General features: G+C 41.2%; 1 protein-coding gene and 1 long non-coding RNA gene across 4 annotated transcripts in view; one reads left to right on the forward strand and one right to left on the reverse strand.

Annotated features, from left to right (window-relative positions):
- On the forward strand, positions 1-27,637 carry LOC109466028. Its single transcript, XR_002140002.1, has 5 exons — positions 1-365; positions 4,613-4,709; positions 20,976-21,064; positions 26,604-26,713; positions 27,343-27,637. It is a non-coding gene; the product is annotated as an uncharacterized LOC109466028 (long non-coding RNA).
- LOC109466026 (laminin subunit gamma-1-like) overlaps positions 1-27,928 on the reverse strand; it is a 58,829-nt gene that overhangs the window by 27,752 nt on the left and 3,149 nt on the right. For 2 of the 3 annotated variants that reach the window (XM_019763554.1, XM_019763553.1), the window contains exons 2-4: positions 9,382-9,683; positions 8,849-8,979; positions 7,081-7,259 (exon numbers count right to left, since the gene is read on the reverse strand). In XM_019763554.1, coding sequence (XP_019619113.1) covers positions 7,081-7,259; positions 8,849-8,979; positions 9,382-9,683 — 612 coding nt within the window. Of the gene's footprint in view, positions 1-3,271; positions 3,425-7,080; positions 7,260-8,848; positions 8,980-9,381; positions 9,684-27,928 lie in introns of those variants that run through there. The other variant, XM_019763555.1, reaches the window with a different exon arrangement.

A 27,928-nucleotide genomic window follows, 5' to 3' on the forward strand; every position in this document is an offset into this window, starting at 1 on the left:
AATTACCTTTGACATTTGTGCAGGACTTATTTGTGGGTATTATAGTGTATATCTGGCAGTTCTTTTGTGTAGTTTCTAGGAGTGTAGCCTGAGGGGTAAAGGAAACTATTTCACACAATTATCCCGGTGGATTTCCACAAAGAATAGGAAGCCGTGCCCAGTTTAATCCTGCCCTGTTTCCGTCGCCGCCTGGGGGTTTAGAAGTTGAGGTTTATGCCGTGAGTTGTGTAGGCTGTAAGTTCTCTTATCTCAACTTCTGCCACAGCAGTCCTTCAGAATGCAACAACTGCTTTACATTACCACATCAAAGGCCAAGGGCTTTTGACAACAATGGCTACAAGTCAGCAGCAGTGACACCGAACTAAGTAAGTTACTGTGATTTCCCACAAAAAGAACCTGAGCCATAGTGGTGAAACTGACTTAAAAGGTGTACAATTAGGTAAAATATCAGCTACAGACAAGCTGATAAAATAAAGGTTTATTTGTTATCCAGACAACAACGTTGGTGCAAGCTGGTATAAAAGACCTAATACTACAGTAGGTGTTGCAAGATCACTATCTATTTTGGGTACTAGAGCCTACATGACTTGTTTGATATCCCTTCTTAGTCTGTTCTGGTCCAGTAGGGGCTATTTTGGTTATGGTACACATACAAAGAGGGCATCCATGGGTCATAGAGGTTAGACATTACTGGAATACAAGAAGGGGGCCAAAGGAGAGTTAATTTCCTCTGCCTCTGAGGTTGGAAGACCACTTGGGAGACATTACAAGTTCACTTCGCACATGTAGAGCAAGCCTAAAGAAATAAGCATTCCTCGTATTCTCATCAGCTACTACGGCTGTAACACGCCCTGTTAGTTTTTGGAAAGTAGTGAACTTTTCCGTTGTGTTCACTTGTTTATGTGATCTTTGATCTTTAGGAAAGGTGATACAGACACCAGTGGTTAATGTAAATGGCTGAGGTGACAGAACTTCCTGATGATGATGGTACTGAGCAGATGTGTAATTCATGATTTTTTCGTGGTACTTTTATGTTTTCGGTTTTTCTGGTCACTTCTGTACAGCGAACTTATCATTACCGTGAACAAATAATTCACCGACTTTCTTTTTGCTGCACCTGATGCCACCACGAACATATACATACATGTGGTTCCATGAACATGTCCATTTTTCAGGCAAACTTTTGCTATCATGAATTACTGTAAGTCATGTGGCATTCCCATCTTACACTGCAACTTCCACAGGGAAGCCGCTTGTTAGCAAGAACGTGAGGGATTTCTGCGTTCCTTGCTCATTTACTGTCCACACCTGTTGTGTCTTCCGGTGCGAGCTGCGTCCGTTATCATTACCAGAATCCATCAGCATGAAAATTACCTTCCACCCAAGGTGAAGCGTTGTAGATTACAGCCCACGACTGTTGTAAATTAAAGACTTGTGTCCCAAAGGTGGCCTCTCCCTCTGTTGTCCCAACAAGGTGAGTTTCCTCTGAACATACCAGACAGGTGCCTCAAAGGACACATCGGAATGTCACTGTGACAACACCTACATCCCCTGTTCCCACTTCAACACATGGTGACATCCTGTGTACAATATTTATTATCTCTACCTAATGTTACATGTCTTCTTTTGGTATCTTGGTAAACGAAAAATGTATTAATGGATTTTCTTTTTTAATTCTTTTATATACGGATAGGAAACGCATAATTCAATTTTGTCTAACACTAGTAACAGACTATTTCAAAGCATTCTTTACAATTGCCAGAAGGGGGAAACTAGATCTTTACTAGCAATGTCTTGGCAAACGTTCTCTCTCCCTGTCCAGTATGAAAAGTAGTGGAGGCAGACCTTTCAGATACTGAAGACAAAGAAAACAACTCGTGAGTGACCAGACCTAAAAGATCCAGACCGCCAGCCACATAACCCCAATTCTTCATTAGTCAAGTGCTGCACAATATGATATAGACAATTAAATACCACAAGAATCAGCCAGGCACAGGAAATTTGTATGTCAAGAAATGGGAAGTCTGTTCAGTGTCAGGTGCAACTTTTATCTTCAACTATACTAGACCTCCCACCTTTTTTCAATTCTCTACAGGGCGGCTCGTAAACTTGGGAACCAGTCATCAATCTGATTGGACGATAGTCACACAGGAAATTTGGCAGAATATCGGGCTATCAGGGGAGATTTTATCACAGTACGTGATTGGTTGCCATGTAATTAAGTATTTAGAAATGATAACATTAATACATCTTGAGATTTGTTTGTGCATACAACATTTGATCAAGCATGCTGATTATAACTCAAAGGATTCTGTCACTGATAAATCTTAAAAAGGTAGTACCAGGTATGCATCTCATGTTTATGTAAGCATCATGCTATTAAACCAGCTGCAAAGAAATCTTTGAAAGGGGATTTCATTAAAATGTTTCCGGTATTATTTCAATGAGAATAAAAGAATGGCTAAAATGTGATCAACCTATAACAACAACATGCAGCATTGTTCAATGGTAATGGGGACTATGAGTATTATCTTTGGGATTCTCATTCCTGGTTGTCTGTGTATGCAGTAGAGCATGGGAGGGACCACATGGCCACACAGAAGGGACAGGAAACAAAGCATGTCCACGCAAGGGGGTCAGTCCATCTGCTTTCAGAGCTTTAGAAATTGCGGCACACTTGCTGAATAAAAACTCCAACAAAACACACGCTTCTCTGCATTCATTCAGAACAACGGAAGATATTTGACACCCTCACGTAAGTCAGGGATAGGAGAAATAGTAGGTCTCAAGGGAAGAGCGATACCTATAATCTATATGATAACTTTGATGAGCATATTATCCGTATTCACAACCTCCAAAATGAACAAGACTTCAATACAAACAGTACAAATTTTCCAGAAGTCCTGTTTCTGGTGCAGTTTCGCTGGATTTGCACATGGAATCGTCTGACCAGAAAGCGAGGAAGGCCCAGTCAAGTTGGAATATCTCCTAGGGTATCACACAAAGGGTCTAACAATGGCCAGATGTGCTGCTACATTAACTCAGGAGATCTACAGCATTCTGACAGAGCTCCTGGACTCCTGGTTTGTAGGTCATCCTTTATCTCACAGTAACAGTTCCAGACCCTGAGAGCCGTTCATTGGCAAGCTGTAAAACTAGCTGTCAGTCAGTCAGTCCACCCACCCTGTAGACACTTCACTTCCCAGCATTGTCATTACCTGGTACCTCCCCCCTACAAACACCGTAAAGCACAGGGAAAACAGTCACTCACGGATCCACTGTGTCCCGTCCCAGTAATACCGCGCTGTCACTGCAACAAGCAAGTCCAGGGCAAGCCAGGAAAGCAGCAAAAATCCTACAGATGTGCGTTGCCGGGCCATGTTGTGTGTGTGTTGTTCACAGTTGAAATCCCCCGGCTCCACTCAGCCCTAATCACCACCTAGCACTGGGCCGGGGCACTCAGATCAGCTGATTAGCTATGCAGCTCTGGGCAGGGCGGACCATTTGAACTGCCAAGCGGGCCTAGGGGCTGCGGCACCCATCCATCCACAAACCGCAGACACCAACGCTCAATTGGTCCTGTTCTCACCAAACTTTTATAGCAGCTTCTCTCAGGGACAGTCCAGAAGGATCAGCAGGGAGGGGAGGGTGTGGGAGGGGGGGACTGCTGGGTCCCATCAGTGCAGCACATGCCAACAGGTCAGCAGACAAACAGCCCACTGGTTCAAGTTGTCACTGGGCACACTGAGAAATTGTTGCAATTTCAGGAAGGCAGCTTGGTGGGAGATAAGGAGGGACAGGGGGCTTGTCCCCACATAGTTAACATCTAAGAGATAGGGTTTTGTTAAAGCATGCTCACACGATGTTTCATTTCCACAATTTTACATTTTAAGTATAATTCGTTTCTAGGTGTTAAGGTTGATAACAGGTGAAACAGGGGTGGGGCAAAGATAACATCATCTCCTCAATTGTGTTAAAGGCATAGGAATTGCCTCTAATGAGGATGATTCATTAGATTGCACTGATATGCATACCTATGGAAAACAGTCAGGCCAACACAACAGGTACATCTCCTCATGCATACATATGAGGGGACCATCCAGTATGTCTTCTGGGAGGGTTTAAATCATCAACATGGGGAGATCCTCTACTAAACCTGCCTCAAAGGGAAATGTATGAAGATATTGCCTTACAACCCATAAACTTTGAGAGGAAAAGTTCAAAAGGGCTTTAGGAATTCACATCTCTCTAGTGGGAATGTTTCTTTGGCATTCTGGACTCTGATAGTATTTTTCCTACAGTAAGATAAGGCCATGCCTCCAGATAAATAGAAGTCTAGCATCCTTCAAAGCACTTATGTCCCCGTAGAACAATAATAAATATTTGATCGTATCATTTTCCTGAGAATCGGATATGAAGGAAATATGTCACCCGAAGGAAAACTCCATTTACGACACATGCATGCTCATTACCTGTAACATGTGTGTAGCAGATTGTGTGGTTTGGTTTCGTTGTAAGCGTTTCTCCCTGCAGATGGTCAGTTTAATCGGTTCTCAGTGTGTGAGTGGGGAAAGGACCGAGTGAGTCACACTGTCTCTTTCCTGTTGTGTAGGCACTCTGGTCCCAGAGGAACCCAACTTAGGTGAATCATCACAAATCCAACATGGAGGTGGCAACGGGAAGGGAGCTGAACTTCATCCAACAATCAGGTAAGCTGCAACCTTCATTTGTCTTAGATCACTCAATAGATCAGTTTCTGAGGTAGGTTATTGGTTTCCACTTATCTCAAAAGCACACCTTGCAATGGAAAGGAAATAGCAGCGGCTATACAGGTTATAAGACTCAAGTCCATCTGGAATGCAAATTAAGTTTAGCAAAAAATGTCCATAGTTTACTTAATTACATCCCTAACCTTGCACTGCTTCCAAATGTAGAAATTTATGGCCCAACCTCCTAGAGAGTTTTCTCATTTCCGTAAGTACATGTATGTCATTTGTGCTAATTGCAGGCGAGCTGTGAAATGCCATGTGCATCTGGTGAGCTTCGGCGCATTTCGAGATTTACTGGGGTCTTCCAGCTCATGTGATGTGTTTTGTGACCTTTTAAATAGCTCCATATTGGTATTACTATCAATCAGTCGCATTTCGATGTAGCTGTTGTGCAAGAGAAAGAGTTTGGCATGGTTTCTGGGGAAAGATCTTTTTACTTGATGCCGGATGCTTCTATTCTGGCACTATACCCTGGGAATGGAATGGACAGTAGGAAATAGGTCACATTGTCTTCTGTTGACATATTTGGTCATATTTGTTTCTGTTTCAAATGGGTTTTGTAGTAAATAAATGGTAGCTCACGGTATGCATGCTAATGTTTTTGCCTTAGTTCCCCCATTTCAGTACTGATGACTCATATGGTGCCGTTTGTCTGATGCAAATTACTCGAAGAGCAATATCCTAGACTGTTCATATTTGCAAACATGATAAAGTCGCCTGCTTTGCTTTAAAATTGCATTTTTCATCTCAGGAAGTATCCTCTACAATTAGATTGTCTATTCTTCTCACTTAGGGTTTAGACCTATGTCTAACACCATTACAATTTTCATCAGTTACATCTACACATGTTGCCCTTGGTCTAACACTGTCTTTCCAAAATTTTCCTGGAAGACATAGGCTCTTTTTAGACTTTTGTAGCAAAAATAATGGATATTGTATTTATGTGTGTTGTGTGGCCAATAGCAGCAGCAGTAACTACCACTGGGTCTGTTTTTGAAAATTTATTGTAACATGTCTAAATGATATAATCAATTGCACATCAACCTACAAACCATCTCTTATAGCTGTAAATGTCGGTCTATGGACCTGTTTCTGAAATGAAAGGGTTAAACAAACCATCACCAAGGACTGTATACCATCTGATACACAATGTGTATTGTATAATACACATGCTACTGTGTACATGATAACGCGAGCATCCATCCATCCTCACAATACTGTACAGGGAAAACCACTATCCCAACAAGCCCCAGTTTTAAGTGCTCTGCTGACAGCAGCTAATTACCTGAGCAGGAGACCTTTTGACACAATCTACTTCCAGTCCAAAAGGGGAGGTCAGTGTGGGTGATGTTCAGATTAAAACCCTGCCCTTTAATCACCACTTGGTATCTACTGGGGCAGCTGTGCTGATTATTCAGTTTTAACCTCTGCAAACATGTTTGGCCAAACTTTGTTTTGTTCATCACTGATGCTACCTAATGTAGGCAAGTACAATTCCTCCATTTCAATAGTGTTGTTAGAATTTCAAGAGTAATCGTATTTACCAATCTGAACTGTTGGATTGATATATATGTGAAAGCATGCAATTTCATTGAACGTATACCATTACATTAGTTTGGTATGCAGACAGCTATCAACAGGATCTGATACTGTGATAGGTCAAACCTCCAGCTATCTACATGTACTAAGACATCCAACTAAATCCTGAAGGATGAGATTTCTAACCCCTTTGAGTTACAAATCCAAGTGGACTATGTGTTCATCCCATATGTCCACAACTAGCTGGCTGGCAACATGTTTGTTCTGATAGTGTGTGAACTATTTTCATACAGATAGGCATTGTAAGTGGAAAAATTAATTTTATAATAATACATATACCGGTAGCATAGTTTAGTAGATCTAAGGTTCGGTAGTTGACATTAAATGTACACAAAGATCAGGTGGCCTTTAAACAGAGTGATAAATATTGATAGAAAGGCTTCTGGTATAATTATGGTACCTTCTCAGCCGAATCACTGCCAATTTTACAGTTCAACTCAGAATGAAGCTCACTGTATAGAAGGTGTGATGAGGCATGTCCTTATTTGGGCATACAGGATAAAAATGTACTCTTTGCTTTGGACTGGTTCATCTCAAAATTCTGTGCAGGGGTGTTTGTCTATTGTTTAGTTTGGAGTATGTTGGAATAGACGAAAACAGAAAACAATATACTTGAATTCTGATGTACGAAAATGTTGTTGAATTAACTATGAGCTCATTCTTAGAGTTATAACAATAAGCTAAAAGAGACCATAACACTTCAGCGACTTACCTTGACACTCGTGAGAATCCGACGCCGTTGCCCTTCCCCACGGTCTGTCGTTGTACATGGGCAGGCACCTGTCGCAGTCCACGCCGCCCGTGTTGTGCTCGCACACACAGATGAGCCGTGCTTCGCCCCCGGTGTTCACGTTAGCCTCGCACGACGCAGCGTGACCGTTACACTTACACCTGGGAGAGTTCCCAACAGTTTCATGAGTTACAGTCAGGAGTGAATGTACCATTCCAATGTACAACTGTACATTGTCATGGGACAGAAAAACACTGTAGAGTGTTAGTATTTCCATAGCTGTGTGTATAGTATTTGTAAGGACTTCTAAAAGTCATCTTTTCTTTTTGCAGTGTTTGCATATACACCGTTACTGTTACAGATTGTTTCCAGTTCTGAATCTATCGGTAATCCTCCAAATTTTGCAACAGTTTATATCTAGAAATAGTGCAGGTATAGTTCTTTACTTTGGTTTTCCAACAATTATTTGAGTATTATTAATCGGTAATTAGTTGTTCATTTATGTGTTGAAAATGCTCTTACATTACAAAGCAATTTCTTTTGCTCCCAATATACATGTACATGTTTACATAAGCTCAAAGTGCCATATATGAATGCATGCATCATCAAAGCATCTGGGTAAGGTCAGGATATCAAAGGTCATGCTCTTGGGTTTGACCATCACCATAAAGAGCAGGGAATATGTCACACCATGATTGGGGTTCACACATGATTGGGATGTATTTGTTGTGAGTTATTTAAAATCACAGAACGAATCACACAAAATCACAGTGTTAGTTAGGGAAGGAGGAAATGAGGACCACACGTGCAAGAAAGCATGGAGTTCACACAGCTAGCTTTGTGGGGAAGGCCAGAAACTTTTGCCTAACCAGAGGTCAACAATCTGCCTAACTGGTCATTCTGCAGTGTCCTCTGAATTCCAACGCATCAAAATTATTTCCAAGAATGTATGTACAATGTACATTTAATCTAGCATAAAAGCTTTGTTTGCAAGAAATGACCTGAGAGTTGCTTATGTTTTACATGAAATTTTACATGAGACATTTTCACCATGAATAAATCAAGGGAAGAGAAATTCATCCTTCTTCAAAATTTCGTTATCATGGCATACATTACAGTACTACAAAATAAATCCATGTTCTGTTACGTTCACTGTAAGTGCAACAAGCTAGCTGTGTTTCTCCGGAGGAGTTGCAAAATAAAAACAGGATAGATAGCAGGTGAAGCAGGTGATCACTCAGGGGCATGACAGCTGCTGGCAGGTGTCTGCCTACCTTCCACCTACAGCAAAGTCAGAGATGGCATAGTAGTATGAGGACATGACTTTCGGGTCCCTGAACACTTCGTCTCCGAAGGTATTCAGCCGCCTTAAGCGGATGCGAATGTCTGTAGCGGTGACCCATCCCTAAAAATGCCCACAGAAAAATAAACAAAATAATAATAATAATAAAAAAATGACACATATAAGATGAAGACACACTTAGAGAGGTTGTTATGTAGTCTAGCCATGTGTCTTCACACCATTTGAAGATTCGGTCAGATCCTGAATTTACTCTGTGAAGCATAGTTTTCCAAACATCAAAAAGTGCATTGTGGCTCATCAGTGCAAATGACATTTTTGTACCATACTTTTTTCTTAGATTTGTACAGAATTTCCGAACAAGAAATTATGAAACTTCAAATGGTGCAAAGGCCCGCTGCATACATTTGTAAACAGTGTCTGTGAAAAGTATCTATGATTCCCGCTAACCTTCCGCCCACGGCAAAATCGGAGATTGCATAGTAGTACGACTTAAGAACTTTGGGGTCCCTGAAAACTTCATCTCCAAAACTGTTGATCCTGTTCAGCACAATTCTGATGTCTGTTGCTGTAACAAAATCCTACAGGGAAGGGGGAGGGTGGTGGGCATGTTATGTGGCAGGGAAACGTACAAAGTACTACAGTATATCCTTGGCAACATGTGTCAGGGATGCCCCCTGGTGGAGTCTGTGGGAACAGCACCCAAATGGCAACTGAAACATGTTCAAAGTCATGAATGTCAAAGGCACCTTCTAAAGTATATATGTAGAACAACAAGTATTGCCTATGCATTACTCAGTACAAACAGTATTAATACTCAAAATTTGTTATATAGATTAACATGTCGACCATATTGTTACAGAAATCAAAATGATATTCTATCCCAAGGCCAGAAGTTTTCTGAAACATGCAAGACTGAATGGGTCAACCTATACATCTTCATGACATTACAGAATCAGACATATGCTCCTTGTACCACTCACTTGTAGAATGAGGCTGTTGTCAAAGTTGTAGGCACTTGGTCTTCCCTCCAGCGTACTGAAGGCCACGTTTCCACCAGTCAGAGGGGAGATATCACTAAACTCGTCTGTACAAATGGCCTCTGTCTCGTCTCTGTTGGTGATGACTCCTCTGTTGACTTTCTGGAAGGTTGTTCTACAGGACCCGCTGTAGTACTGGTACGGGATCCACTCCCCGTCTTCTGTCGTCCGCTTGTAGATGGCGAAACTCTCCGGTCGACTCGTGTGGAACTTTAGTCTGACGTATGTGATGTCAAAGGCTTTTCCTGTAGAACAAAAATGAGATAAAAACCGTCATTTATAAAGAATATGTATCTTTTAGGAGTGAGACATAGAAATGAAGATGTTTTCAACACCTCATTTTGCATCCTTTAGATGAGCAATTTAGGCTATTTTGGTCAATATCTAGCCATGATCTTTATTAACATTTAACATAATCAATTAAACACGATAATTGTCTTAAGTACTCTGGTGCTGCAAACTCTCAGGGAAGATACTGTTCACCATACCATCCACCTATGTTGATTACATTACACTGAGCAGAAGTGCCCTCTATTGGAATAAAAATGCACTGCAGATTACTACTCTGCCACCATATGACCAGGGGACTGTAAAGGATGAGGATTACAAGTATAGCTTTCCCACATACTTCAACATAGCAGAGCAAGATAAGGGGAAAGTCCACTGCACTCTGGGAAAAAGCTGACCTTGGCGTGGCTGATGTTAACACCCAATTAGACCTGTGAGTTATCGCTGAGGGATACCGGCATAGTTGCCTTGACATTAGAAATCATGTGCGAACAGCTAGACACAGACCATAGTATGTCAAAAACTTCCAATGCTAGTTACATGAGCTTTCAGACAAAAATAATTTTTCTCAAAAGGTTCTCAAGTATTGTAACACTGCAGCAAATGTTAAAAGAATGTGTATCTTCTCTGGAAAAGTGTGGCATACCGCTTCTAAGATATCTTGAGATTCCTATCCAAGCATCATGACCTCTTGTAGGCCTCCAGGAGTACTTTAAGCTTTATAACAGACAACAAAACTCAGCTGTCTTTCCACTTGCCAACTCAGGTCAAGAAAGCTGATGATAATACAGTAAATTTTGCGGTAAGGCCATACAGTAAAGTTTGCCATCTGGATTTTGTGAGCACTAAACTGCAATGCTGTGGGTCATCAAAGATAGCAGCAGTATTTTCCCTTACCAATAACTTTGAAGGTCAAACACTACATTGTACAAACTCCAGGGAATAATGTCCTTGAACAGTTCCTGTGCACCATTCTATAGAAATCCAGGAGGGGGGGTCCAGATAGTGAGGGTACCTAAACCTGCAACTTCAGTAACCCAATGTCAGTATATATGTTTGAATATCCATAAATGTGCTATTGTAAGAAAAGAAAATAGTATAACTTTTAGAACTTTGCCTTCAACGTTTCTTACAGCCAATATAAAAATACAGTATTAGTGTGTATAGATGTTTTATTTGCATTCTGAGGACCAAACAAAAGGGGTCTCTACAAACTACTGTAGCCAAGACGTAGGTGGTCCCTGGGCCTTGTAAATGATCGGTTTAAGAACGGTAGATCGGACCGATATAGCCTTGCTACCATTATCCCTTCAGGGCCACTTAAAGCCAATATTCAATATACCACAGAATCCCAGGCCGCCATCTTGGTGGACTGTACCATTGCGGTGCAGACACGGGTCAGGGACGGCCCTCCCCAATTTGTACTAAGTGGGCCCATCCAGTTATTCGTTTAACCCTTGTAACAACTGTTGCTCCAGGTGCCCTTGGTTCTCCCCAGAAGGGTACGGCCCTGATGAGATCCCCAGATCCAAGGGACCCCCACAGTTGGAAATCTCACGTCCAAACCCAAATAAAAAGCCCAACTCCAATTTTTCCCATGCCTCCCATTGCTCGGCCCTGATTTCAGGGCCGGGGGTCGAACGAAAATAGCCGGCACCGCCATTCCTGTCAACAAATCAAACCAAGGCGTGGGATATATTGGTTTTACTGACGAGGTCTGCGAACAGAAATGGTTACCCCTACGTGGCGCCGATGTGAAGCTGCCATTTGAAAGTGGAAATACTATACGAGGCCCTTAAGTAGAAGGTTAGACTCATAAAGGAAGACAACCCGCCATGAATGGCCATTGTCTGCTTCTTTTTCTAATACAGATGTGATTTGTACAAAAGTTACAGTTAAATTCTGAAACTCACTGCTATGTCACTTGTGTAATAAATACAAACATCTTTACAGTAGTACATGGCAAACTGCTGTGTTGTGACTGCACCAAGATGTTTGGGTGTTTCCTACAAGGGAAAACAGTGTAATCAGAGCTATGTTCTGAACCTTGGTTTTCGCTATGTGGGCTAAGGTGTCATGTAAGGTACAATGTCAGCTTCAATAGACCTGTCTGGCGACACCTGTGTACTCTCTTGTTGCAGAAAGGCTTATCCGTTTGAAAACAACCTTGTAACAACTGGGCATCACCTATAAATAAAGGGCTGACCCCAGAGGTCACGTAAAATAAACTGAGAGACAAGTGAGAAAAGAGCCCTCAGACAGAGAGCTGTTTGAGGTACAATATCGCCAGGCGAGTCTCCCACCCTCCCAGACAAACCCTGATTGTGAGACGGAAGTGGTTTTGACAGCACAAAAAAGTCCGACAGCAAATAAAGAAACTCAACACTCCATATATGGAGGGAGAGGCATAGCTTTTCTAGGTCGGTCGTCTGACGGTCAGTTCTGGTCAAAAATAGCCCTGTCATATCGGGTCTATTTTGTACGGAATAGAAGTAGAGCTGTGCGACAGGTCTGAACTCGAGTTGGCTTTTGCCGGCAGTGGTTAAACTTCACGTGCATCTTGTTAACAATGTCGACCTTACACATGTTCCTCGTAAATAGAAGTCTGAAGGTCGGTACAGGTTCTCTATGGACAAATGATGGATGCTGCCTATTTACTAAATGTACAAGGGAGCAGTCTACACTTGTGCTTTCTCCCCACATACATGTATGGATCTGGGAACAAGTTCACAAGTTTTACATGACAAATTCAAGTACATTTATTCCTACATGTTTTATTGATCCAGTATATATTTACCTTTATCATAAAAATTACCAGCATCCAATAAATCTGAGCCAAACATATATCATTTTGAGCTTGAAAATCTATGATTGCACTAAGATGTGATATTTGTAGACTTCTTTTAAAAGCAAGTGACAAGACAAACATGACTCTAACAGGAAATGGTAGACAGTAGTGTAGTTGACATGCTGTCAGTGTGACGAATGTTCACTTTGTTACCTTTAAACTGACCCGAACCCAAGGGACCATCCTGCCTGTACTTAAGTTGAAAAGCCTCGTCATAAATATTGAATTTTTGCCATTATTTCATGATTTATTCACACTTAACTCCTAACCCTACTTATATACCAGCTGTCACAAGTGTTTGAAGTGTTTTCTACTCCTTACTATGGATTAAAGGTAACTTTTCTTCTTTTTAATACACAGATATAAAAGAGAAGAAAGATATTGCATATACAGATACCTACATGCAGTAGGGAGGGGTGGAGAAGGCATTGGTATGGTAATACAGACCATCTGTACTCTAACATTAGTCTAAGGACTGGTAATTGTGGTAATGATTATAACATCATTAACAGACCCTCAACCAAACATCAATTTAGAACGCCATTAGTTAAACTAGGAACTGTAATTTTCAGGCGAGAGAAAGGAATTGTCAGGGAGTGGTCCTGGGACAGGGACACGTGTGCAGCTTGTACCGACTGTAAGGTAAATTGTAAGCGACAAGTCCTGTGGCCTGGCTGTTAGCAGGAGTTATGGGGATTATTCTCCAGTTTGACATGTTTGCATCTTTGGTTCAACTGTGTTGAAACATCTACCCCAGCCTTAGATCTTAATAAAATTGAGCCTTAATTTGAAAAAACAAACATGTCACAAGCCCTCGCAAAAACTCTATCCCAGACCATACTCTCCAACTCCAAGATGTTTAACACAGTATTCAACTCTGAGTCTGAGACAAGAACAGTAGTCTCTGATTCAGGGTGGCAGTAATTAGACTGATCAGGTTGCTACATGTATACACTATACATTTTCCAATCCCTAAGCTGGAGCCTGGAGTTTGAGGCTACCTGCCTGACCTTTAGGTAGTAACTGGACACTTTGTGTTTCGAATGTCTCCATTGACGTTTATCACTCTTTCTTTCATCTCACCTTGTAAATGGCATTTGATGCATGAACTGTATTCAAAGTACTGCACCTCTTTGTTTATGCAGTTGCTCATTTTCAGATACGCACAAGTTGATAACGACGCAAATATTTTGATAATGGAGAAAAATGTTGGGCATCTTATCCATATTGCACAGACTGTTTTTCCCTGAGGGAAGATTCTTTCTTTCCCAGGGTTTTTTTGCAGACTGCCTTCCCTGAACCAGACATAGGAGCAAGGCCATAGCAGGCCAGAGCTCACCACCATTGGCCACTGTTTGTTTTCCCTAAGTAAACGAAATCAAGACCCAAGTGTATTTATGCACCATTTAAAGCCTGGAGTGCAAGTCTGTGTGCACACAGTCCGTCATGGGAAGGACTGTTACAAGTCACCTAACCATTCTTTTGAACACCTCAGCCATGTACTGTCACCTTATATGTCAACTTGTCCAGCCTGCTACGTTTACAAATCAACATTCCTCTTGTGCAATGGGCCTGCTTGTATTTGCTGACAACAGCTAATGAGAATAGAGGAGAGACCTGCCTTTCCAATGGTCAATGCATAGGAAATAGAAAATCTGACAAAAGCAAGTGTGAATGAAAGAAAGAAGTACCTTTCAAATTATGGCCAAAGCAAGAACACATAGGAAATATGAGTTTCAGTGTGAACTTGTCAATGTGATATCTTCTGACCAACATTTTACAATAACTTCAAGTTTGTGTTCCAATGGGTTACAAAATTATGACCCACTCAATATCATTTTGGATTTCCTTCGGAAATATTGATGCAACTACTTTGTGGATTGAAACTTTGATGGCTGATTGAGACCAACTCTTTCTTGTTTCAGCCTGTATATTTTCAACTTACATAACTTCTCCCTCCAGACAGGCTCTCATTTGAACTTTCTCAGTGACATTAACTTGATTAAGGTTTGAATACTTGAAAAACTGTTCTCTATTAATAGTTACCTGGAGGGAGGGACAGTAATGAAGCAATAATGAACCCATCAGGTTTTTTTCTCACAGGCTGTGTTTCATCAGTCCTGTCTCTTGTTCTCACATTCCATCTGTCTGACCCCTGACCTTTGATAACCGCAAACATTTCAAACCTCCATCTTGTCCTTGGCCAAATATGCTGCCCTGTTCCCTGCAGTGTTAATCCGAGGACAGTTATGTATGAAGTGGGGTGATACCTGACAAACATAACGGTTCAACTTCAAGCATCCCTACGTAGCAGTGTTAGCATACCTGAAACTGTTTGACAAGGACTCCCTAGTGATTTATTTCACACTAACAGTATTTGTAATCATACAAAATGTATTGAATTTTTTCAAATCATACCAAATCTTGTTAGTGCATAGAAAGGAAAGTTGATCTGGATAAAGTTTCAAGTGTCAAGTGTCAAGGAGTTTTGTATCTTTCTAGCTATGGAACTGTTGAACTAAAGGGATACTCAGATACATGTAGGATCATTTGCAATGTTACTATTTTTAGAAAGCTTTGGTAAAGAAGGACTATAACAGTATGATATGTCCTCTGGGAATGGAAAGACCCTTGTCACTGATCCTTTGTACGGACTTCCCAGGTCTCCCCTACCTGTGCCCCTGGTGCTCACCTGGCCAGGCACACCTGGACAAGAACACCTGTATCTCATCAGGGTCTGCATGGGGTTTAGGACCACATTCCAACAGCTGGACATCTGACCCCCAACAAGCAAGGCTTTAGAAAAGGGTTGGTCACTCAAAACAGAGTACACACCAAACCACAGCCTCAAACACACAGGACGACAATACAGGCACATGATGACATAGTGTCTGTTGGCAAACAGGGCACAAAGACTTGGAAAGACAATCTCTGTCTCTGTGTTTGGTACCTGTATAGGGCTACCCCCCATCTAAAGCCAGGGATCGTTACAAGCTTCCATATCAGCAGCAATGCCAAGAGTATCCTTCTAAGGGTGAAATTCATTTCAAATCAAACAGAGACTTGATACCAGTTGTTGAAAGAAAACCACTGATTCCTGATAGTTACTAGAGGAAGAGGTTTCAACAGCATAAACTTGAGATAAAGCAAAAACAACATGAACTTGAGATAAAGCCTTGTTATGAGTTACTGAGAACCTAATGAGGTTTCCTAAAATTCAAAATTACATGGCATTTTTCGTAACTAAGAGATTCAATGCATGCTGCACGTCTTAGACACTTAGTACCAAATAGGGGATGGGACATTTTTACAGATGATCACCAGGCCAAAGTCTTGTTTTCTGTTCCGCCATGCACATCTTGCTCTTGAGTGATGCCATACTGACTCTTGAGCTGTTCCCTGACATCTCCCATATGTTCTGTTTGGATAAGCAGACCACTACAACAACAGGGGACACCCATCTTGCTTGTTTGCACAAGTCAGACCACAGCAGAACAAGAGACTATTCACCTCCTGATAGATCTGCTCACCCCGCCTCTGTGTGGACAGGTGGATGCCACTCTTTCTGTTACAAAACTTCGCAAAAATGTAATGACTTCCATCTTATGTCCTCTCGTATTCAAAAGTTCATCAACAAGCCCGATTCCATGAACATTACATGTTACATTATAAATTCACACTGGCATACTGGAAATGTGCAAGTGATTTCTCAACATATCAAACAAGATTGCAACTAGATCATGTTAGGCCTTTACTGACTTACCTACATGTATTGGGTAAAGGAAAGTGAAGCTATTTCATCCACTGACAACTTTGTTCCCATATCCATGTTGTACAGGTCAATGACCTTTGAAACATAGTATTTAACATGGGGGCCTTCAAGGCACTTTATAGGTTGTCATGGTGTCACAGAAACCACTTGTTAAAGAGGAAGGCAAGAAGAGGCTTTCTAAGAATTGTAACCAAATTGCTTCACCAGTTCTGGGTGTGTCCACCCATCGACTTGGCCAATCTTCCCACCATGAACTTGAAGACCAGCCATATTGATTGGCCTGCCAGACCGCTGACCGATGAGCAGGCTTGGAGATCTACTGTCTATGGGGAAATCAATTGCTGACATTTCGTTCCAACCTGTAACAATGTACTCCACCTCTCTTAGTGTAAAATGGATTATCCCTGCTTCCCAGTACAACATGTAAGTCAGTGGGGGATAAATGTTTGAGGTACACCTGACCCTGACCTGTACATGTCCTACATCCCACATTTTCACTAACCATAAACTTCTGCCGACTGGCACCACATTTCTGACCTTCCTACACTGAAGGCATCAGTCTTCACTGTCAAGGGAACGGGAGGTCTGATGCACCCCCCTCCCCCATCCTCCACACATCCCAACATCCTTCCTGACTTGGCCCCAGCTGTATCTGCCTTCCGACCAGCTGTCAAACAAGCTTCCTGGAGGTTGTGTTTTGACCCGATCATGATGTAGGGATATTTTATGACAAGCCTTCACTAATATACATATATATCAGCCTAATAATATGTGAATATATCCTCAAAACATGTAAGTTTCCCTCCCTTCAAACTGCACGGTCCACTACTGAATACTTTGTATATTCAAGAATCAATCCAACAGTATACATGCTGCAGTCTTTTGTTAGATAGGAGAGGTGCAGATCTGAGATAAAAATGTAAGGTAAAGTAGGCAACCTCAGCTAAAAGGCTCAAGAAATCACTGAAAGAGCAGAATTGGCTGTCATCTTTCCCTTTGATAAATATAAAATGTCAATAACTGTATCTTACAAGTTACTTCTTATAATTGCTGTACTGACCTCTGACCTTTTATACCCTGGTGTCCTAATAGTGCACAACCATGACAGTTGTACCAACATGACCTCTGTGACCCTGACAATCTCCAGACAAAATCTTCCCCAAACATCAGTCAACTAGAGACCCTAACCAGACAACGCAGCTTCAAAATCCCATTCCACCTTTTGTGAAGTATGATGACACATCAATATTTCATAACCATCAAGAGATAATAATCAAGGGATCATAAATCAAAATGTGGCCAAAAATTGGGTGATAAGAAAATGTAATTAAGCTGGCACTGTACATTATTCTCTCCAAATTTTCTATTCAAATTGCAGACTGTAATGTCCTCCTGTTGGGATATAACTTTTCTACTGGGACAAATTTCATAAAAGCAATTCTTCTGTGACTGATTTGATGCAAATTCCTTGGGAATTTTGTAATTGTGTAATTAGCATGATATTGAGTTTCAGGAAGGCCTGACTCCCATAGGAGTCGATACATCTAATGTGGATCTCTGTTTGGCTTGGAGAAACCCCTACAAATCATGATTTCACAGTGCTCTGTTTCACATTTCCTCTGTGTATTTGAAAACATACAGCTTATCAGGGTGGATGGCACAGTTCTCTATAGACAGGCAGACTAAACAAATCAACTGTGACTGCCTTGTTTGGTATCCAATTTTCTCCTTTCATTCCAAGAAAACAGTACCTGATTGAAGTAACTGATACTGCACATGGAAGTCACTAAAATCACTGACAGCACCATGAACTTTTACATTGCTACACACAAAGATTCCACTGTTACCAGACATTTCATGTTTTGATGCATTTTATACACAGTTAACTAGCTGTCACTGTGTTGATGTGATTGACCCATGGCATCTTTCATTTGTAGGAAAATCTTCTCACACATACTTCGACCATGTTCTTTGACTAATCTGGTCACAAAACGTGACGGTAAAAATATTTCTATAGGATTTCCTCAGCTGCACAGCTTGCAGGTTAACCTATTTAGCACTAAGCTCCTTCCCTAAACCCTAGGTCTGGCACTGCAAATGATGTAATCAGGCTCCTTACATCAAAGGCGTGAACAGCGTTTGCTAATTACACAATTGACACCCAGTAAACACCTTATTTGATGGTCTAAAACGTGTGGAAATCCTACAATAAACATCCTTTGTTTGTCATACCTGCAGGGGGCTTGAAACTTATCAGGCTGCACAGTTACAGGATTTATAAATTACTCCATTCTTGTGGTCCGAGCAACAAGACTGGCTTACCATTGTAATGGGAATGAGAAGGAAGAGCCAAGCTCACACTGAATGCAAGGGCCCTCATGTCTGTACTAAGAACACAACTACTAATGCCATCCTCTCACTCAACACTACAGCTCCAGACAATAAGTGGAGAAAAAAATGCAACCAAAAATTCTTTCCATTGGCTTCCTTTCTCCCCTTTTATAAAACCTCCTAGCCTGGATGCCAGACCCAAAGCACACTGGACACAAAATATCTCAGTGTGCCAGGCTCACTGAGATATTTGTGTCCAGTGTGCTATGGGTCTGGAACCCAGGCTAAAGACCTCCTTGTTCTTTTCAAGAACTATCCAGCGTAACATCTTGTGATAAGCACATAGTGTGAAGTATCAGAGGATGTAGTGATTCTGTTTTGACTGTTACTTCCGTTGGAATTAGTCAATATATATTTCTTCCTTTGTAAATGAAGACAGAGGATCCTGTGAAGACATGCTAGGATTGCCGACCATGGTACCTACTGGGTCCTAATGTGCTTCCTCTCACGAATACCTGTCCACTTTACCTTCAACTGCACAGGGTAGAGGAAACAGCTGTCAGGTCAGGAAACTCATTGTTGGGAAAAACTACAAGATGGAGAAAAAACAGACTCTGCAACGGTCTGAAAATCTCTTCCTACCACAAAACAAATTTGCTGATAGCAAATCTTAAAATCTATTGGATTGTATCAACACAATTTATCAAAGAGATAGTATGTTTATTTTGCAAACTACTTTCAAACTTATAGAAATCAGAGAGAACTTGTCCAAAATGTGCAGTCCCCCCCCCTTACCTAAAGCTGTAATCAAAGTTTTAGATTACACGGACCACTTAAAATATTTGCCAACTGGAAAAAAGTAATCAAATAGGTCATACCAAATATTGACGCGGGGACTGACCTGTACCACTAAACAGTTTGTGAAGTTTTCAAGCTGAAAGGCTAAACGTCAAGCCCAAACACAGCGCAAACCTTCTGATTGTTTAACTTTAACCTTTTGAGATACAGGCAAATGACTTGTGAGCAAATCACAGACCCAGAGTCTGACTTGTGTGCAAATTACCAAGGGGTGAAGGCCTGTGTAAACAATCTGCCCTTTCAACACATATTCATTTGCACTGCCCCTACTCCGTGTTGTAAAACATGGATGAGCAAGAAGCAAGATAACGGTTTCCCCTACAGTGCAGCTGTAACAAGATGGGGGAACATGCAGTTGGGGATACTTGTAGAAATGTCCTAGCAGCTCTCCCCTGTTGTACATTGGTTTGTCCCTACATTTTCAAACAGAAAGAAATGAGAGGCTCCTTGTGGTTCTTCCATTACAATGTGGCTGTGATCTGGACAATGAAATTAAAACGCTTCATGGGTGGTCTGGCAGACCATTCCTGTCTAGGATCATGGTTAGCCTGTAGTTTAGACACTCTGACTTTTTGACAAGGTTAACAAGCATGGAAGTCTCACTCTCACACAAGCTATTGCCATAGATGATACCAATTTTGAATAATGGGATGATGAAATTTCATTGTGTTTCTTACAACATTGTCGTCTAATGAATGGCTATATACGTTAAGTAACATCATGTGATGTCCATCATGTCCTTGTGGAATCTTGGACTTTTCGGGATGAGATTTCCCCATTCCTGCTGAATTCAGAATCTTCCAAGAGGTTTCTAAGTTTAAAAATGTGCAATGAGTAGGCCATGCTCATCTGTTTTCATAAATTCTTAATCTACTGCTGGCAAGAAAAAAGCTAGTTAGCCCACATGATATACATCTACTGCAGGAAGCCTTTGGCAATTGGTGTTTCATGATGTATTTAACCAGCTTGAAACTCCTTTGCACAAAGGTCTTTCGCGTAAATTTTCCATGGTAATTTCCAGTTCCATTTATCTGGCGTTCTGTTACAACAATGACAGTTAAGTATTCAAATGCAAAACCTGAAGAAGATAACTTCAACGGTTACATCAATCATGTTGTTCATGGCCATCTCTGTCAATACCTCTAGTCAATACCAATACACTGGGGCACAGACGTATGCTGGACAGGCAATAAAATCTGTGTTGGACAACTTCCAGAAAATGCCAGCAACTCGTGAGCAGATTTCTACAGAATATCAAATCATGTAGACGTGAATGGTGGAAACTTTTAAGCAATGTAAAATTGAATATAAAAATCGATATGAATACTGAACTAGCCCAGAAATTTTAATTTCAGCAATGGATACTACTTGGTCCCCAACTTCACTGAGAATTCTTAAATAAATGTACAAGTCTAACATGGCTTTCCTTCTTTGTTACAGGCACTAAGAAACAACTCAACCCTCTGCCAAAATCCCCTTCCTAAAAGATGACCTATTGAGAACTTGGAACATGCCCAAGGTCCCAGCTGGTAGGTACAGGACTGCTCATATCTCAGCTGTTAAGAATTCCACTTCACACCCACCTCTGAACATTTGCAAGTTCAACACTTCTTGCCAGAGTGTACTAATCTGTCAACACTGGCAGTCAATGTTAGAAGGCACTACAATACCCATTCCTCACAATTTCAATATGGCGATAGGGTCACCTGTATGCTACATGTACAACAACTATTCTATTAAAAAAGCAATTAACAGATATTCTATCATGCTGGTAGAATGATTTCAAACATCTTGTGCTTCGAAGTTCCATACATTTTCGTATGATGCACAAAGATGTACATAGTGAGTGAAAACCTTTTTATTACCTCAGTTGACCTTTACATAAACACTCCACCTGTCTGTGTAACCAGGTGGTACTGTCCAGTGTTTGTAAAGCATCTTCAGTTGTACCTGTGACCTTCCTTCTTTCAGTTTGGTCAACACAGGCTGTCTACCTATGGCTCTCCCTGTTTGTTGAGAAGGTAACCAAATATTTTGGGATTTCATGTAGGAGGGACTGAGGTAAAACAACTGTTTCCTCATTTCTTGATTACTAGGGACAATTTATTGCATTTTCCATTCCAAGTCTTGGAACATCATGTCTTATGCAACCACAAGATCTTGGTCCTACACAACCACAAGTTTTTGCTATCTGTTTCTTGATACTCAGTTATCAGTTATTCTTTAAAGTCTCCTGCCAATTACTACCACTCTTGAACCTTTCAGGTTCTTCTCCCAACTCTAATTCCACTTTACAGTCACTCCAAATGGAGCTATTCCCTGTACATCCGAACGTAACTCACTTAGTCAGGGATGATCAGGTTAAGAAGGTTCCAATAATGGTGTTGTAGTAAAGTCGGGCACTCTGACCTGTCCTTTCCAACTTACTGACACATTCGTTTCCCTAGATATCCTCTCAACTTCCTGTCTCCTTCACTCCAGTCTTCTTCAATAACCTCTTTTCACACAAGCTTTTGAACCTTTCTTAACCTTTTCTCTCGTAGACTATTCCTCTTCCTAATCGTTCCTACTGTGTAGAAATTCTAAATCGTTCAATTTTGGCAACAAGTATGATTTTAAACTATACCAAATGGTTGAGATTCTTCTGGCATGCTCTCAACGTGTCAATTGTCGGGATGCTCCAGTTTCCAGGAGAGACATAGCCAGGTAATCCAACCCTCCCAACGAAACCTCCTGGGTTTTTTCCTTGTACAAACAGAGGGAGATATCTTTCAGTCAGTGTTTTAATGGTGTTTCTCTTGCTGCTGTGTGGTACAGGTGGAATGTGGGTTTAGTCAGGAGATAAGAAGGTCTGTAATAAGTCACTCATGGCCAATCCCCCATGTCTTATCGGCCTGCCTTCCTTTTATCAGAAGAATGGAAATCCTGGCTATCCTTACAGACAGAACAATGTAAATGTCTTTTCAGGACAATGAATCCTTCTTGTCCTTAGTTAGTGATGATGATGACAAAGTATACTACTTTCTAGAAATTTTATTCGAATTCTGATCTGCTATTCCATATGATCTTCTTACCCAGTCAGTATTACATGTACTAGAGTTCACATGTAATATATTATACTGTTATATACTTTTGATATGAAGAATTTTACATGCCAGTTATGTCTCCCTAACATTGCTCTCTTCGACCTTTCAAGTGGTCTGTGAATCCTCCCTCTCCAGACTAAGACTTACCCATACCAGATATGTTATGTGTGCAATACCAGACCGATAACTCCCCTTACTAACAGCTTTCTCAGCTGGTTTTGGCAGCCAACTAGCTCAGCTGATCCTGCTGATTCTCCCCCCAGGTCAAAGGTTAATAGCTATCCCAGGGTGCTTCATCTCACTAGGTCTATCCAAGGCCACATGTTGGGCATCTAACATATAATAGGGGCTTGTCTAAAGCCAATTAGCAAAATTTGATTAGTATCATATGTTTGCACAGCTTCAAGGTTTAATCTAATATAAGCACACTTCAATGTAATATTGATCCTAAACAAGAGCCTACAGGCTCCTGGACAAGTGGCTGCAGACAATGTCTGCTTTATACATGAGCTGGCTACTTTTCTCTGATAGCATCTAACGGCTTCTGTGACAAGGTTACTTTCTTACTTCTGATATTATCGCTGACTAAAAATAAACCAAAGATCTGGATAGAAATGTTCAGAAAGGTCCAAACATGGAGAAAAGAGCACTGTCTGGAGTGAGGCTCCTTTTTTAGATCCATCATATTCCCTGTCCAACAAGTTGATTATCTGTCTGGAGATGCTTGATATCTTGCCATGCCCTGACTGACATGTCTTTTTAAGTTTATATATTTACAGTATGAGATCATAATTCATTTTTAAGAACAGATAAGCCCTTCCCATCTTCAGTGTGCCCGCTGCATGTTGGACATTCTTCCAATGACAGATTTGCAACCTCACCTTACTTATCTTATCTCTAACACTCTAATTGCATAGCAGGGCTTCTAATAACTTGGTGACCCTTTTCCACATGGGTCAGCAACCTTAAAATAAACCCTAGATGCTTGGCAGCAGCGTGTCCACGTTAGAAAGGACTGACGGAAAAGACCAAGTAGGATCTGAACACAGACCAGTGTCTGGGAAAATGAGCAAGGGGAAATTTCTACAAAAAATTTAATTTGACCTTTTGTGATATTGTGTAAGTTAAAGTTTCTTGGGACTAATTTTGACATTTACTCCAAGTACTGAGTAATCCATGTGCCTGAACAATATATACTACATTCACTGGTGCAAATCCAAACAGACTAACCCCACAAATCTCCAGCACTTAACCATAGAGATATACGATCTGTTTATACAAAAGTGAGCTACTTAGCACGTTTATTTTCAAGAAAGAAGAAAAAAGGACCCAGTTAAAGATTGTGGGAGAGCTGGCCGTGGTCCAATCTGTGGGTTGACCAGACACCTCCCTGGTAATGTGTTGCTCCCACAAACATGACCTTCTGGGGGTGAACCATTAATGCTTCATGGGGAATATGAGATTTCGTACAGACATTTCATTTTTGCCCTACGTAAATGATTGGGTCAAATGTGTAATTGACTATGATAGCAGAATATCAAATGAAAGCAAACCCATCTTGATCTTGATGTATTGTTTATTCACTGTACTGGTAAAATGGTCGGTCCCTGAGTTGTCTAAGACTAAAGATTAGTGGCCGATTTTTCACCACATCCTGAAGGACGTCTGGCCACCCCACAAGCAGGAACCCCCTAGACAGCATGACCTTGAAAAGACCCCCTGGTAGGCATGACCTTGGAAGGACCCCCTGGAATTGATGGCCTTGAAGGGAAACCCCCAGGTCTGACAGATCTGAGCTTGGGGGGAGGAAATTCCAACATGATGTTTATTGTAAGCCAAATGACCGGCTGCCAGTTTTAGCACTACTCATTGGGATTAGAACCCTTAACTTTCAGGTCAACAGCTGACTAACAACATGGAGCAAGAAGTGTCGCTGCCATGTCACTGACACTCCATGTACCATCAGGATGTGCCAGTGATACATGAGTGCTAGAGTTATCTTGGCAGATATGGCATCTTTTGTTTTAACATTTGAAGGGAAACTTTTGACTCAGCATTGTCACTTTGTCCAGTTCAGCCTTGCAATAATATGCCAGGTTTACTTTTACATTTTATAAATGTCTATTTCATTTCATTGCAACAGATATTGGGCGAAACATGCACATTGGAACATCTGTGGCATCATAGCTAAACGTCTTTCCACAAGTTTCTGCTTCAGTTTTACTTGTGGCAAAACACAGGGTTTTGCCTTGTTCCTGGTAACTTCAGCATGCACTGGTAAACTTGCAGTTGGCAGCCATCCCAGCAAGCCATGGCACTGATCTATATGTAACCACTGGTCTGCTGGGACTCAAAAGAAAGACAGATATCCATGGATTATAAGATGCCCAGCCCTCCATTATCAAGTGCTGACATGAATCATATCATTGGCAGCCACGATGTAGTTGGCACTTCACCCCACCCCCTCTCTGGCACCCAATATTTTACCCTTTCAACACACAACACCAGTATCTCCCCGCATGGAATACAGTACTGCCATAATCTTCAACTCCCTTTCAAGTTTGGTCTTTCCCAGATTTCTGGAAGGTCCTGTTCCATGCACTGATACAGAGTGGTGATGAAAACATTGACGAGATCAGTCTGGCCGTCTGCCGACATACCGGTCTCACCCACACTTCACCTCCGCAGCAAACACCACCCAAATTCTTCCCCGCCTGACGTCCCTTTTCTTTATTTGGTGCACTGGAGAGAAAGTCAATAGAGTTCTAGGCCAATGCTGAGACATGTCTCATCAAAATATAGCTCCTTCTGCACTGGTGTGTACAAGAGAAGGAATAGTGCAAGAAGGTAAAAAATGTTTGCCTACAATGGTTTGCGACAGGAATGTTGAAAACCTGAAGAAGTGTTTAAGAACATGGAGAGGGAAACACTTGGGCTCCCTTCATCCGGACTAATCTCTTTAACTTCTGTTTCCACTTGGCACTGCACCAACCCACAGGGCTTCACCAACCTTGCTGTCTGCCACAAACAATGTCCAAATTCCTGTAGCATGGCCACACTTCCCTCCCCGTACGTGTGTACCCCTCCTTTAAAGTACACCGTGAGGACCCCCACACCCACACAAAGGACAGCCCTGAGCCAAAATAAGTTCATTCGGAAATGCCAAGGTCTACCGGCCGCACAACTGTCTGTTCTGTGAGAACAGTAGACAATACTGTAGGAAACCACCACTTGTGGAGGGATAAGGTAGAGTAGGAAGGGGGAGACATCAAAATGCCTTATCAGTACCATTCAATAGTGATATGTACCTAGACAATATGCTTTCCAACACGCCAGGAGAACAAATAAGGCCAGACAATACTTCCCAATGACTCAAGCTCCGCCGGTAGGTACAACTTGAAAGCACAGTGAGTCTGATCCCTGGTAGGGGTAAATAAATACCTTGTTTGCCTGGCAACACAACATGAAGACCATGCAAGCTCAAAAAAAGCTATCAATCATTTAGACAAAAAAAATCAGTGATATAAATAACGGCCACAAAGCAGTTTACCCTATCTTTTTTTAAAACACTGTCATAACACAAATTCATCAAAGTCATAATTATACAGACATCATTTCTCTGGTATAATTTTTATATAACAATCCAGCAGACTTGATAACTGTATAAACTGTAATAAAGAAACTGATTTGTCTCATAAAAGGTATTCATTGGAAAAACAATTTCCCATGGGGGCTCTATTCAAAAGTCATCAAAAAACAACAGCGGTAATCAAGGAGAGCAAACTTCTGGCCCTAATTGGCAAAATACATATTGATAATCTGGCGTGAAATACTTTCAGACGGCGTAGACATGGGAGATTGGCAGAGATAATCCCACAAACAATACCGTGAAAACATCTTATAAACACAGCCTAATGCCGTGACCAAATATGTCCTGATATGCACCCTGTGTTGATATTATGAACAATTCTTCTGTCCACAGAGTCGGGACTTGACACTTCCTACAGCTTCTAGAAGTTCTTCTCTGAAGAGGGAAAAGACAGGAGCCCACCTAAGCTCCGATGACAATAGAAGACCACTTAATTAGAAGAGGTCAGGTTTCCACTTTTGTTTTGATCAACAGATTGCATGTCAGGCTTTACCGCAACTCCTGTTTCCTTTTCCTGTGATTCAGGACCAACCGAGCATTCTCTCTTGCTTCCGCTGCTTTTTGTGCAAAATGTAAGGTGATCTACGGTAGGATCTATAGCGAAAAGTGAACAAAACCCATTATTGCAGTACCATCATTTATAGTCTCTTATCTTCTGTTGTAATGTAATACCTGATCAAACCACTGAAATACACCCCACCCTAACCTACCATTACATCAAGGTAGTGCAACCCCTGCATTTAACTAAGCTCTGGTAAATTGATACCATACATTAAAGGATGAAATGGTGCTTGCTCAATTAAACATGGTAGTTACCAGTCAGATCTAACCACTATCACCTCTACATACAATACATACTTATAGTTATATGTACCTACATTTATTTTTCATTGTACAGCTATTGGGGGAAAAATTGTCTAGTGTGTGTTATTGCTTTATTCTAGTCAAATAAATCTTATATACCAATTAGTCTTCTAGAATATTAACATTTCAAAGTTTCCAACAACTTGGTTTCTTTTGTTCAATTGCTGCTCAATCAGTGAAACTAATGACTGTTTCCCTTTTCCATTAGGACAAAGTTGTAAAAAGTTTAGCTGCCATGGGCCAAGTCAAACAACGCCTACCACAAACAGTAGCCCTCACACATGGGTCACACCTATTGGAACCCTCATGGCAAGACAACATGTTAACTTTCCCAGGTATGCCTATCACTCCAAGGCAGCACAATCAGCACACATCTGAGGCCATTCTGAGGAAAGGTTGTACAAATTTATTGATTGTCTGAGGGACAGGAACAGGAAGATTTGTTCAACCCCTCCCCTTTAGAAAACAAACTGATCATGAATACTCATGCATGTCATAGGTGCTACTAAGTACTAAGTCATGTAGAGAGGAAAAAATCTCGCTAAGTAGACAATACTGAGTGAAACAATTACTAACATCTATAAAAATGCAATTGTTCTGATATCACATAATTATATTAACAGGGATATCCAAACCAAAGTTCAGTAGGGTCCAAAGTTTGGTAGGTTTTTTAAAAATCATTGTTGCGGATATATGAATGGCTATCTGCATGCTATAAAGACAACTATCTAACATCACCAATCTACAATCTGTATCACAACACTAGACAAGATAACATCAGGTGACAAATCTCT

The sequence above is a fragment of the Branchiostoma belcheri genome, unplaced genomic scaffold, assembly GCF_001625305.1.
Source record: "Branchiostoma belcheri isolate BF01 breed outbred unplaced genomic scaffold, Haploidv18h27 scaffold16, whole genome shotgun sequence".
Classification (NCBI taxonomy): Eukaryota; Metazoa; Chordata; class Leptocardii; order Amphioxiformes; family Branchiostomatidae; genus Branchiostoma; species Branchiostoma belcheri.